General features: G+C 39.4%; 1 protein-coding gene across 2 annotated transcripts in view; it reads left to right on the top strand.

The window, feature by feature from the left end:
* yjefn3 (YjeF N-terminal domain containing 3) overlaps nt 1–11746 on the top strand; it is a 49248-nt gene extending 37502 nt beyond the window's left edge. The window contains exons 3-6 of one of the 2 annotated variants that reach the window (XM_085399338.1): nt 5439–5549; nt 9292–9405; nt 10632–10782; nt 11011–11746. In XM_085399338.1, the coding sequence (XP_085255464.1) occupies nt 5439–5549; nt 9292–9405; nt 10632–10782; nt 11011–11207 (573 nt within the window). In that variant the 3' untranslated portion in view covers nt 11208–11746. The remainder of the gene's footprint in view (nt 1–5438; nt 5550–9291; nt 9406–10631; nt 10783–11010) is intronic. The other variant, XM_085399340.1, reaches the window with a different exon arrangement.
* Nucleotides 11747–13830: the final 2084 nt, after the last annotated feature.

The raw sequence follows: 13830 nt of genomic DNA, 5'->3' as shown, positions 1-13830 counted from the left end.
CACCTACAATCTGTTCCATATAACTAGCATTTCAATCTTATTGTTCAATTTTTATTTAATATGGGTGTTTTCTTTGCACTTTAGTGAAAATGGCAAAACTGCAAACATTTAATGACCATTTAAAAGTGTCAAAGCTGTTTTTTTCTTTCTCCTCACAAGTTTTGCAGGGATTAGCTCAAATCCAATTAAAACTTTCTTTGAGAAAGTTTTTCTTCAAATTCACACTTTTTTTTTTTTCCGTAAAACTGTTCAAACCAAAGTATGTCATGCAAATTTTTCCAATTACAGAACTTTTTGAGTGTCATATTGCGGCTGTGTGCAGGCAGGATGAGGACCCAATCGCAAACTCACAGAGGCAGGAATGAACTCAAAATTCACAGCTTTATTGTGAGAGCAAAACCATACAAACTAAACTGGGCAACTATCACAGTACAGAGAGAAACACATGGCCATGAATGAGGGAGAACGCGACACAGAACTGAGAGAGACGCGTACATAACACAGAGGGTTAACGAGGGAAGTAGGAGCACACGGGGAACACAGGCGACACCGATAATCATAACGAGAAACGGCAGGCATCAACGCAACACTGACGGGAGACTGTCAAAGTAAAACAGGAAGTACACAGAGGTGCAGACAGGAGGAGAGAGCGAACACGGGGAGAGCACAGACATAACGGGATGGGGAAAACATGGAATAAAACACAAGGAGGGGAGACTAGGGCTCACAGATACACAGAGGGGCACACAGGGGGTAAAGTCACAAGGGGAAATCAAATAAGGAACATCTTAACAGAACCACCTAGGAACCAAGGCATAAATAAAGAACAAAATACAAAACACACGACAACTAAGAATGCTGGGCCAACATGGCCCAGGATCATGACATTGAGAAAAATAATTCAATCCAAAACTGCAGTTTAAAGCTCACATCCAATGACATCAGACAACTGCGGCCTCAGCAACCCAGTTTAATAACCTCTGCTGTGTCTCTCCAGCAAACCATTTCTAAAGGTCACAGATTTCAGCCCATCCTCCTCACGTTCTGTCCCTCTGAGCCTCAGTAATCACAGCAAAACTCGTGATTGTCCGAGGGGGCAGAAAGTCACAGTTGTGCGTCTTACAATTTCATATTTTGCATGAACATTCATAGAAAATGTTTGATTACTGTGTGGAGGAAATGTTCCAAGTTTCTGTGACATTTGCTTCCAAAAATGTGAGCAGCTCACCTCGGGTGGCACAACACCTGAGCTCACCCAGTGGCACTGCTCCGTTTACCAAACCACGCCGGTCCAGAACCGCAACTTTTCAGCTCTGGTGCGGCTGCAGTTTCTTCTTGCTGTGATCTGGACTCTGTCAAGCGAAGAGTGTGTATGTGTGTGTTGGTTGAGAGCTGTTAGGAACACATGTGGTTCCCTTTGACCAGACCACTGACTTGGTTTAATGCCACGCTGGTTTCCTCAGTGGGCTCTTCAGCAGGCTGATGAATAAGAGTCTGAGCTACAAGACATATGAAACCCTGCTTTGCTGTCAGGAGGAAGGATGACAAGAAAAAGAAACAAGAAGAGAAAGACAAAAGGAAATAAAAAAAAAAAACAAGCAAAAGCACAAAAGAGTAGTTTACAGGAAGTTGCACTTCCATAAAGTGGGGCATTATGCTTACAAGAGGCAACATTACCTCAGTGAGACACCTTTGATATCCCCCTTCAAAACAAGAAAAGAACAGAAGCGGGAACAAGAAAAGTGAACGCTGAGTGGCAGAATGGCAACATCAGTCAGAGGTGGAGGTTTAGTATTCTCCCCTCATAGTGTGTGATTAAACCCACCACATCCACTTCCCGACTATTACCATTAGCTGTCACTGGCCCCGTGCCTGGCCCTCCACCACCAGCCCCCCAACAGCAAAGCCATACTAGACAAACATGGTCTGGATGGGGTGTCTCATTGCTGCCCACAGCCGCCAGCAGCACGCTACCGCGTACATGACATCACTGCTATTTAAAGAAAATTACAGTCGAAGGAGATGCAGACAGTCTGATTTTAGTGATTACCTTGCTGGCCTACTGCTGCTGGCTTCCAAGTATACCACACAAACAGGCATATGCTTCCTCACACACACACCTACACCTTGCCAGATAGATTATAGGTTTTCTGTAAGTAATCCCCTTACTGTTCCAACAGCAGCAACCACCAGGTCCAGACTGTGTGTGTCTGCGTGTGTGTGTGCCTCTTTCTGTATCAGTCTGAGACTTTTCAACACCTGAGTGGAGACAGGAGACATTTTTGTTGCCACACAGCAATAAATTAGTCCAGGCTATAGTTTGGAGTAGCCCCTGGACTTTGGTTTGGTCTTCTAGTACAAATATTAAAGGTAACATTTTTCTGGATATGTGAGTATATTTGTGTTTTTAGGAGCCTGATAATGTTTTCTCAGGCTCAGTGTGTGTTTCAGGTTGATTGGAGGTGAAGGCTCATGTGCCTTTTACATTTAATTCAAAGCAGTATACCCTTAGAGACGTTATTACAATCAAGACGGGTATATTTTCTATATTTGGTGTGTGTTTGTGTGAGCATGGGAGGGGGGGACGGGGGGTCGTAAAATCGCTTAGCTACTCTTGTGACCTTTCGTTCCAAGTTTGCCCCTTTGTTTAGTATCAAAAGTTTACCGAAACCTTAAAATGTACATTTGTTACAGATGTTTATTTAGACTTGTACCAAAGTATTTAGACGCTTTAAACAAAGAAGCACAGCTATCATCATAGCTGCCTATAAATCCATTCAAAATCCATCAGAAACACTCAAATATTGGGTCAGACTGGGAAGCTTGATTTAATATGATAATTAAAGTAGTTGTGAAATTTCATATTTATGGGAAAATTGCTCTAACAGAACCTCATTTTTCGTTCTAAACTAATAAAAAAACACAATCAGCAGTACTGACCTCATGATACAGCATGCTTTGTGTCCCTTCTCTTCCTAATTTCTTTCATTTATTACGTTTTAGTATCACATATTGTGGAATATTAAGCATTCTCGGTAAGATTACACACATTTTTCATAATGCAAAATTCCCTGCCTGAATTGATCTGGCCTGATCCCTTTATAGCTGCTCACCGTCAAGAGAGTATCTCTAATGGTTTCACCAGAAGCAAGACTGAGCCTCCCGATGGTCCTCAACATTTATAGAAAAATGTCATTAAACCTTCTCATGTGAATTTGTTAAAACAAGCAGAAAAAGAGAGTTGTGTAGCGTGAGGAAGACACAGGATGGCCAAGTAATTATGGGCTGGCTGGTTTTGTTCCACGCAGGAAATCCATTTAAAAATCTGTGATTTATGATTATTGTGTTTTTGGCCATTTGGGGGAGGCATTCATATGCTGTTGTAGTTCTCACCACCACTTTACGTATAAGCTCGGTTTCCCTTTTTACAAACAATTTACCTTCATAAACGCTACACAGTTTATATGTTGGGAGCTAACTTTGTCTGCTTGACACTTGACACGAAGCAAGTAGCAAACAGTAGGTTTCCTGAATATAGCTGCTGCAGCTTGGGAAAGGGCCGAGTTGTGGGCTCAAAAACTACAACAGAGATCCAGGAAAACTAAAACACTCTTGGTATATCTGAGAGAAAGAGTTGTATTTTAACTCTACAACTTGCATACAAATACCGGTTGGTTCATCTCATTAAATAAGGAGACACAAGACACTGGCTGACTTTGCTCTCCTCTACCTTTTAATCCTATCAATCATTACCTTCTTTCTTCTTGTTAATATGAACTGTGTGGCCCTCAGCAGCTGTAACAGCCTGTCCTCCATCTCATTGATCCTGTGTTATGATTTCTCAGTCGAGCTGTTACGATAGAGATAATGGCTGCTGTCTCTCTTCTCCTGGATTCATCGCTCTACCTAATGCACTCTGAGTCTTGTTGTATCCAATTATCCAATGTGGAGAACTGCCTGTCTCTCCATTTGAACTTTCTCCTGTCTGGAATACATTAGTGAGAGTGGAACTAAATGGGTTTTATGCACAGTGGAAGAATTTTGGCCTACTTGAAGTTCATCTCCAATGTTTGGAGGCCCATCACGGCAAAAAGGTTGATCTTTCATGATAACAATAAATAATTGTAGGGTGCAATAAAATATTCACAGGGAGCCAAAAACTTATGGTATAATTGTTTCTCAAATACAAGGTAGAGAGAAAACTCTAAAAGAGTAAGCCTATGAGTACATTATGGTGTATAAAGGTGTAATTATGGTACAGTAATGGTAAAATTATTAGATGACGCAGCATTTTACAGATATATATTTAAAGAACTGCCTTTTAATAATAATAGGTTGAGTTATCACTGTATCACTACACCCAGTAATAATTGGTTTATTATTAGCTATACTTATTCTAATATAACTCTTATTTTACAGCATCTATCAGTTCTATTAATACATCACTTTATATGTGCCCTGTAATTATGAAACACTTGAACTGTAATTTGTAGGTTATGATCTGAACATTACTATGAACTATAGTCATAAACTATTTATCGCAGTGATAAAACTTGGCTAACAAATTGTGTTCTGACACACATTTATTGGGCTCTAATTGGACAGGACATGAACTCAAATGTTCCTCATATTCAGCTTGTTCTGGTTCATGAAGTCATGCTGTAACCTTTATAATAATGAATAATAATTCCTGTGTAATGCCACAATGCAGAAACTCTTCTATACCCCCACCTAACATTGTTAGCAGTAGCTAACAGTCTGTATATTATTGTGGCATTGATTTTGACGCTGTGAATAATCTGTGGGAAAAGAAACCACAGACAGGGAGTGCATACACACAGACACAAACACTCACTCACACAGTCACACAGCACTGTTTATGTGGAGATGGAAGATTAACCAATCATGATGACAGTTCCGCGGGCGAATACCTGTCTCGTTTAAGAAGGTGCAGGATGATTTACAAGGGAATGTGTGGCCAGTAAAAGAGACAGATGCCAGCAGCTCGCTGTAACCAGGATGCAGACAGAAAGTGTGTTATATATAAATATATATGGAAGCATCCCGTGGTGAGGACACTGGGATTTTTTCCACTGTAGTTATTTTAATGAGATTGGACCTTTTCTCATAGACACAAGAGACAGGGGAGCCGGTGCCATTTCCACCCTCGTCTGGCATCCCAGGCACTCAGAGTATGATGGAGAGGCTGAGGTGAGGATCGGATAACCTGGACTGAATAAGAAGCCTAAGTTGGAGGGATGATAAAGAATATTGCCAAGAATTTATCTTCCTCTCCCTGTCGCTATTGTTCTCTATCAATAACCTCTTCTATCCACCTCGTCTTATTGCGGTGCTTTCCCTCAATCATCAGCTCATAATCTATTTCTAATGCTTTCTCTCTCTCTCTCTCTCTCTTTGTTTTATTGTCTCTCCACCAGGCCTACCCTCTTGGCTCTTTAACAAAGAAGCAGCCAACAGTGCTGGTGATCTGTGGTCCAGATCAAAATGGTTCTATTGGGCTGGTGTGTGCCCGACACCTGCGCATGTTTGTAAGTAACCTAGGAGGTACACTAAGGCAGGAGTTATATTCAGCAACATGACATGTTTGGGACATTAGGGAACTTACTGAGCCATTCAGACAATACAAAAAGCTAATCTTGCAAATGATTACATCATGACTAACAGGGGATCCCATATACAGGCCCACAGCACTTTACAGAATTTCATTTCAGCTCCTGTAAATGGCTGCAAGCAGTTATCCCATTACCCTCCCTGCAAGAGCTCTCAGACAGTCATGATATCATTGTATTGTTACTCTCGTTAAAGCCGTCTTGCGCCTTGCTTCCGCAGCCACGATGTGATGTCATGACCATGATGTCTGCAGCTTAGGCCACATACTGACTGACATTACAAATTATTCTTCAAGGAGCTATCCATCTTCACTGACCCCGCTGCAGATCACAGCTTTGAACATCCTTTATTCTGAGTACATGGTGCTGTGGTCAGTCCCGGTCTATGATTTTATTACAAGGGAAATTTTGGATATGTGTTTTTGGGATCTTTGGCTTTGAATTGAATGCATCTATACACTTTACCATATGTGTCTGACTTACTAGATTTACAGCACATCGATAGTTCTGATTAAAACCACGTTTTCTTTATTTAAGAAGCCCAATCTCTATCTTCCTTCACCTCCCACTCTGTCTTTTTTTCTCAAGGCCAAGAACAAAGCCAGAGGTTAGCTTTGAGAAGATATAGTTTGCCCTGGAATTCCAGAAATGAATAAGAAATGTTTCTGTAACTTAACTTAAGGATTTGGGTATTGATTCCCTGCTTTAAGTATATTGGGTGTGGGGTATTATTATGTCTGCTTGTGTATCCTTTTTCCCCCTAATGTTTTTACCTTCTGTGTCCATAATTTCTGGTATATTCTTTCCCCCTTTCCCCAAAGTGAAACATTTACTTCGTATTGAAAAGTGCTGCATAAATAAAATTTTATTATTATTATTTTTAAAGAGTCTGCACACTGCACCAGCCTGATCTGGGACCACACTTGTCTGAGCTTGCTCTAACTTGAGAAACTCGAATACTTTCTTTGGACTGTGAAGCGCTCTCTCGGTTTAAGACTGTATGTTTTTCATGGTGTGATGTGATCCCTGTCAGCAGGATGACATGCAAGTATACACACGAGACACACATTTTAATACATACACACACAGACACTCATGCACAGCCACAAACTCTGATGCAGAGCTGTGAATGTGATTAGACAGAGCAGAGAAATGAATGATCATTTGCAGGAGAACAGTCCAGGTTGCTTCCCACGTCACTCCAAGACAGCCATGTTAACAAAAACAGGTTGTGTCTGAATCTGTTATGGATTCTTTAATATTTTCCGCAATGCCACATACCTGAGAGCACAAATATTCCTTGACCAAAGCCAGTATTTGATGAGGATAAACAACAACTACAGTGGTCATTAGTTCTGGTGCACTGCTCATATTAAAACAGGTGGACATCAAGTTAGGTTTGGCTCAGTTCATATGCTCTGAGGCATTCACTGCATGGAAACTTGTGCCATTAGTTACAGTAAACTAAAATACAAACTACTATTTTGCTTAGCAGTTTTGTTGCCTTTATTAACTCTGGGCAATTACAGTTCAGGTAAATTTAACATTCAAAGTAACATTTGAGACATTTCTTTGAAGTTTTTGCAGGTCTACTTTTTTTTTAAATTTTCTACTTTTTTTATTTTTTTTATTAAAGGGGACATGTTATGCTTCTAACATATATACCTATTACAGTCTTTACTGTTCATCAAAATGAGGTCAGTGCGTGTTAAAGCAATCTATCCAAGCTGAAGACCGCTGTGAATGCTTGTTTTGTTTACCAAAGATTTCCTCTTCTCTTGTGTGGGCTGATGTTAGCTCACCACAGATTTCTTATATGTTTAGCTCTGTCTGGCCTAAAGAGGAGGCTTACAAGAACTGGGTTGTTTTTTCACAAGCCAGGTGAACCAGGTGGCAGCCAATCATTAGATAGGTGGGGTGTTTTTAGGGTTTGGGGTAATGAAAGAAAGAAGAATTAACAATGAGCTGACCAGCTGCATAAATGACCGTTACAATCTGTACAACAGGTCCCTGGAACTGTAAGGAAATGAGGATAGCAAGTATCCTTTTAAAGATTTGAGTGTCCTGTGTTCTGCAGACCTCTTTCCTTTGTTGCTAATGGGCTGCACGTAATAAAAGAGTACTACAAGACACCGTGATCCCTCAGGGAGAGCAAGTGTAACCCTGTTAGAACTGAGCATTAACTGGAGAAAGACCCTTTTTATGCTGTGTGCTTGTTTCTGTCTCACGGCTCATTTCTCTTCAAGCTCAATGACACTGACAGTCATTTCGCACTCTCCCTTACTTTCACACATTTTGATGGCCTAACTGCTGATGAGGTCAAGGCCACCCCAGTGGCGCTGGCTAACCCCAGGAGAGACGCAGGCACTGGATTGTATTCTTCTCTGCTCTCTGGTCTGTGGTGATGATAGCAGTGATTGGTGATAATGGTGATTTATAATGGTGATTTAACTTGACAGATCACCTCCTTTGTAGGATAGCCTCAGCTAAAACAGATTTAAAAACATACTTTTACTTATTAATTTACTCATTCTTACTCTAAAAATGTATAAACATTAATAGTTCAGTTGGTATATAAAAGGCGCAGGAGGAGACAGTGTTTTTGAGAAAGGGGATAATTCCACACACGGGGAAACTACTATTTTAATAATTTGAATAAATTCACCAATATCTTAACTTAAAAAACAAAAAACAAAAAACTCAGCAGCCACTTTATTAGGTACACCTTGCTAGTGTTGGTTTGGACCCCTTTTGATTTTTGAACTACCTTTTTTTTGTGTGTGGCACAACAACAAGGTGGTGGTAAACATTCCTCAGAGTCCATATTGGCAGGACAATATCACACAGTTGATGTAGATTTGTTGTCCACAGATCCATGATGCAAATCTCCTGCAAATGATCCCTAGTAGATCAGCAGCCCATCTGACACCACCAACCACGCCACAGTCACTTAAATCACCATTTTCCATATTCTGATGATTGGTTTGAACTTGCCTACATGCATAAATGCATTGACACAGTGCCACGTGATTGGCTGAGTGGATATTTGTGTTAACAGCTAATTGTACCTATTAAAGCGGCCACTGACTATAGATAAAAAGTCAATTTAAAATATTACTTAAATTAAAATTATCCCTGGGAGTAATATGCTTTCTTTTGAAAGCGATTAGATTAGATTGTCAGTAGTGACTGAACAATACATACCACACATGTATGCATGTGTCTTATTACTCTAATGATGCTTAACATAAAAATTAACTTGATGAACTTACAAACACACTCAGTCAGACACTGACACTACAGACTACACTTCTGTTCCCGGGTTTTAAGATTTGTGTTTGTGACTGTGAAAAGGTCATGGATCACAGATGCTTCCTGCAGAGCATCACAGACCTTTCAGAATGCAGGGGTCTGGATTTCTACTCTACATGGCTTCCACTTCCTGAGGGTGGTATTCATTCAGAAAGCAGACTGCAGAAACCACTACTTCTGATCACCAGTCAACAATATTTTCAGTTGTACCGCATGCTAAATATACTGAAACACTATCCAAACTGAATCATGTCAGTGCTGGCTGAAACCAACATAATTAACTTTCTTCATTTCTGTGTTTTTCTCCCCTTCTTTCTGCCCTTTGTCTCTGCTGCCTCATCTGGTTCAGGAGTATGAGCCCACCATCTATCACCCTAAACGCTCCTCTCACAGTCTACATCAGGATTTCACAGTTCAATGTGAGAAGATGGACATCCCTTTCCTATCCTATCTCCCTACAGAGGTCAGCAATTCCTTTACAGGACATCACATTTTACAGAAACTTTAGCCATGCTGCTGAAAAGATTGAGTGTAAAGTTTAATTTAAAAAGAGTTTTTCAATAATTCTCTCTTTTTTAATTTCTGAACTTTTTTTGAGACCTTTAGCTCCCTTGGGTCTTTACTGGTTGCAGGAGATAGTCAGTTAATTACTGAGCTATAGAGGTTTCTCCGTTGTTTGTTTCTTGTAACCTCTGGACTGAGTCCGAACACTTTCCCCTCGTTTCAAGCCTTTATGCTATGTTAACCTAATTGGCTGCATTCTCTAGACTTTTAATTAATCAGCAAGAAGGAGATGATGCAACACAGTGATGCAGTGATTAGTGGTGTTGCCTTACTGCTATATGACTGAGGCCTTTCTGTATGGAGTTTGCAAGTTCTCTTTGCACCTTTGTGGGTTACCTTTTGGTGCTCTGGTTTTGTTCTCCAAAGACATAGCGGTTGGGTTAATTACAGATCATACAAAACTGTCTGGGAAAGGCTCCAGCCTCCCCTGTTGTTCACTTTTATTAAATAAAAAGTGCAGTTTAGACGGTGGTATATTTACTTCTATATCTTTCTCATGTTTAATGAATGGTTGCATTTTATTAAACAACCTTTTCAGATGGGTTTATGATAAAATCTAATCAAACTTTTTAGCCACTACTGTGATTTTGTGCTTCATAATATTTCATAAACTGAAAATCTAATGACAGCATTGATGTAGCAGACATGCAAAAGGGGTCTTTTAGTGTCCGAGCACTGATTGCAACACTACTGGATGTTCACAGTTCTGGTAGTAGAGGAAGCAGCCTTCAAAGTCTGCAAAAGGAGGAAATCACAAGTTTCCAAGTGGTTTGTTTCCCATATGGGATCTTTGTGGGTTTCGTTAACTTTGTTTTGCTTTGTTTTCTTTTGCTAATTGGTTTCAAGTTTTGCTCACATTTCACTTTTCATACACTTCTGCATAACATTTACCCTTCATTTCGGAAAATTTTGGATCCTCTGAGACAACATTGGGTTTGAGATAATCTGTCAGTCTGGGAATGACAACGGATAATAACAACTGCACAGACTGTAAACCCCACACGGGTAAATGTTTTACTCTTATACAGATTAATCTTGCCTTTAACCACTGGAAGGTGATTCCAGTGAATTGTGTACAAGAAGTAAGCTTCTCATTTTATTCATACTGAGGTATTTTCTGTTTAGGTGCAGCTTATAAACGATGCCTACAACCTAGTGATTGATGCCATGATGGGCCCAGAAGCAGACTGTGCCAACATAAAGGAGCCATACTCTGGTATTTTGGTCACCCTGAAGCAAATCAAGATTCCCATTGCTAGTGTGGATGTGCCCTCAGGTAAGTGTTAATATAAACTGTAGATATAAGTCTTGAGGCCCAAAAAATACGATGATAAATTACCCTCCAGGCAGCTCTCTCAGTTTTCCAAGTCTAGAGGCACATTTAGAGAATAACTCTTGCGCTAAAATCAGATCACTATGAGTTCATCCTACTCCATATACACTAACTGCTGAAAATGGCACAAATTTATTGAAAAGCTCCTTTCCTTAAACGCATTTTTTCCAGGTTGGGATGTAGAAGAGCGAAGTCAGGATGGGATAAACCCAGAAGTTCTCATCTCACTTACAGCACCAAAGAAGTGTGCCACGAGTTTCACGGGGAAGCATTTCTTGGCCGGACGCTTCCTACCCTATGACATCCAGAAAAAATATGAGCTTAACCTTCCAGACTTCCCTGGCACAGACTGTCTCGTAGAATTGTAACATGTGGAACCACAAGAGCCCATGTTGACCACTCCTGATTTTGAAAAGAAACAACTGATCTATTCTTTTGTTTTGTATTTTATAGACTATCGGTGTGATTTAATGTTGACATCTCAGCTGTGTAGATCAGGCTATGCATTAGCCAGATGTGCTGTTGAGCTACAGTAGGAAGATTCATATATAGAAACTGTGGTTTGAGTCATGTCTATTTAGGGTATGGCATGAGGAGTTTTGTGTCAGTCTACTTGTAAAAGGTGTAGCATTGCACTGTTTTCTGATTACTTTGCAAAACAAATGTCTTTCTCGAGGCTCAGCAGAGGAAGGTGAGATTTCTATTGTGCCAATCTAAGGAATGTTTTAATGTTCTGATACTTTTTCATTCTTATGCTTGACTTTCTACTGAGGTGTGCTGCTGAGACACACTGGTGTAGGTTGGTAATTACATTTTTCAGATGTGTTGTTGATTTGTGTGGTCAGGCTGCACTTTTGCATAACCTTTGTTTCAGTTACCTCATTTGCTTTTTGTTGTCCAATAAAAAACAAAGAACTAATTTCAAAGAAGTGTTCAATTTCTGGTGTTTTGCTTTTCTTCACTTTAAATGGCACTGACAGCTTGTCTTAAAAAAAATTAAATCATGAAACGACCAGGGCTCCAGATGGATAAAAGCTGCACCAATCAGCACTTTTTATAACGTCAATATCAAATAACTATGCAATGTGAAAAAAATCATTTGTAATGACAAAATAACTGAAAAATTACAAACAACTCGCCGTTTACGCCAGCTTGATGTGATCTTTTGGTTTATTCTGATTCATTGTTTTGGTTTTCAGGTCTACTGATCTGTTCTCATTAACTATGTTTCCAGCTTCAGTGGGCAGCTGTTTTCAGTAAATAAGATCTAATAGAAACCCAGTGAATGCCAGCTTCCCAACCCCAACAGCAAACGGACCTAGGTTGCAACCAGCTGGTGAATACATTAAGTTTTTTTAGTAGTATTTCTCAGGACTTTTTATGAAATTAAGAATTGAAGCCAAAATTATGAGAGAATATTGGACAAACTTGACTCATTTGACAGGAGCAAAAATACCTCAAATGTCATTCTTTTAGTCTGAAATTGGATGGGTTTTCCAGAAGTGATCCAGAGCACACAAAACCAAAAGTATTTTACATTTTTATACTGATATACATACATTCAGATGGATTTCATGTGCCATGTCTCAGTGTAGTTTTTATGGCACAGTGATGTCAAAGTTCAAGGGGGACCTTGACACTGTCACGAGAACTGTCTGTGTTCTCACCACATGGTCATGGTCACCTGCTGATCTTTGAATGGTCCTTGGAGAATCTCAAAACAGTGAATTAGAACCACAGCATAGCTTTGGTAATGCAAGCTGCACATACGGAACAGAGGTTATACAGAGGTCAGAGAATTAATGAGTACAGTGCATTGGCACCTGCAATGCAACAAATAATGTAAAAATAAAAAAATCGGAATCATTTATTGTGAGCTATAAATATTATAAAGGCATCTGAGCTGCCATTAGCTTAGATGTAAAGTTATTAAATTATTAATTGATGTTTGACAGGCAATTTACACCTTTTAAATCAGTAGTTTAACATTCAGTATGGACATTTATTTCCATACTTGAAATATATTAATTAATTTCATTGATTAATGTCTTTAATAGGGTCAAAACTGACTGAAAAGGCATGAAATATAAACAGTATGTAAGGGTAAACGCATTACCTTACCAGAAACTGGAGTCTAAAATAATTTTAATGATGTTTTTAACTACATGCCAACATCAATATTAATGTTTTATAAGCTGAATAAGTCCAAGTCCAGCTTGTGCCAGAAAACTAAATGATGATGGCTTTAAAGAAACATAGACAACATACATTTCCATCTTGGTATTCTAGCTAATATACTGTATACCCATACTAAAGTAATTTTGCTTCATTTATTACCTTTGATCTTCAAGAAATGCCACAAGATTGGTTCAGATCTCTAGATTCATGTATGTCCAAATTCCTTTGGAAAAATAAACCCCCACGTATAAGCTTAAAAACACTACAAAAGACCAAGGATAAAGGAGGACTAGAACTGCCTAACTTTCAGCACTACTTCTTAGCCAACAGGCTTCAGTTTATCTCAGGATGGCTAAAACACACCCTCTTAGATGAACCTTGGCTAGATGTAGAACAAGCACTCTGCAATAATCTAGAGATCTCAGACCTACCATTTATCAGCTCAAACACCCAACGACATGAATGCTTTAAAAGCATCAACATCAGCTCTTCTCTGACAGCATGGTGGGAGTTTCTAAAATTGACGGCGTCTTCATTAATCCCATGCAAACGTACACCTATCTGGAACAACCCTGACATATTACAAAACAATAATATGATAAACTTTTCAGATTGGAGTGATAAAGGAATCAAATATTTAGAACATATACTAGAAGGAACAGAATTTATTTCATTTGACGGACTAGTTACACAATATGGGATCAACAAGAAAAGATTTTTAGAATATCAACAAATTAAATCCATAGTAAAAAAGAAATTTAAACCGGGTCAAGTTGAACTACAAACACCACCAAGTGTGGTTCAATTTCTTAC

The sequence above is a fragment of the Rhamphochromis longiceps genome, linkage group LG23 (assembly GCF_057381845.1).
Source record: "Rhamphochromis longiceps isolate RC_006_pf linkage group LG23, R_longiceps_female_GT1.1, whole genome shotgun sequence".
Taxonomy (NCBI): domain Eukaryota; kingdom Metazoa; phylum Chordata; class Actinopteri; order Cichliformes; family Cichlidae; genus Rhamphochromis; species Rhamphochromis longiceps.
This window is presented reverse-complemented; position numbering and strand designations above follow the sequence as displayed.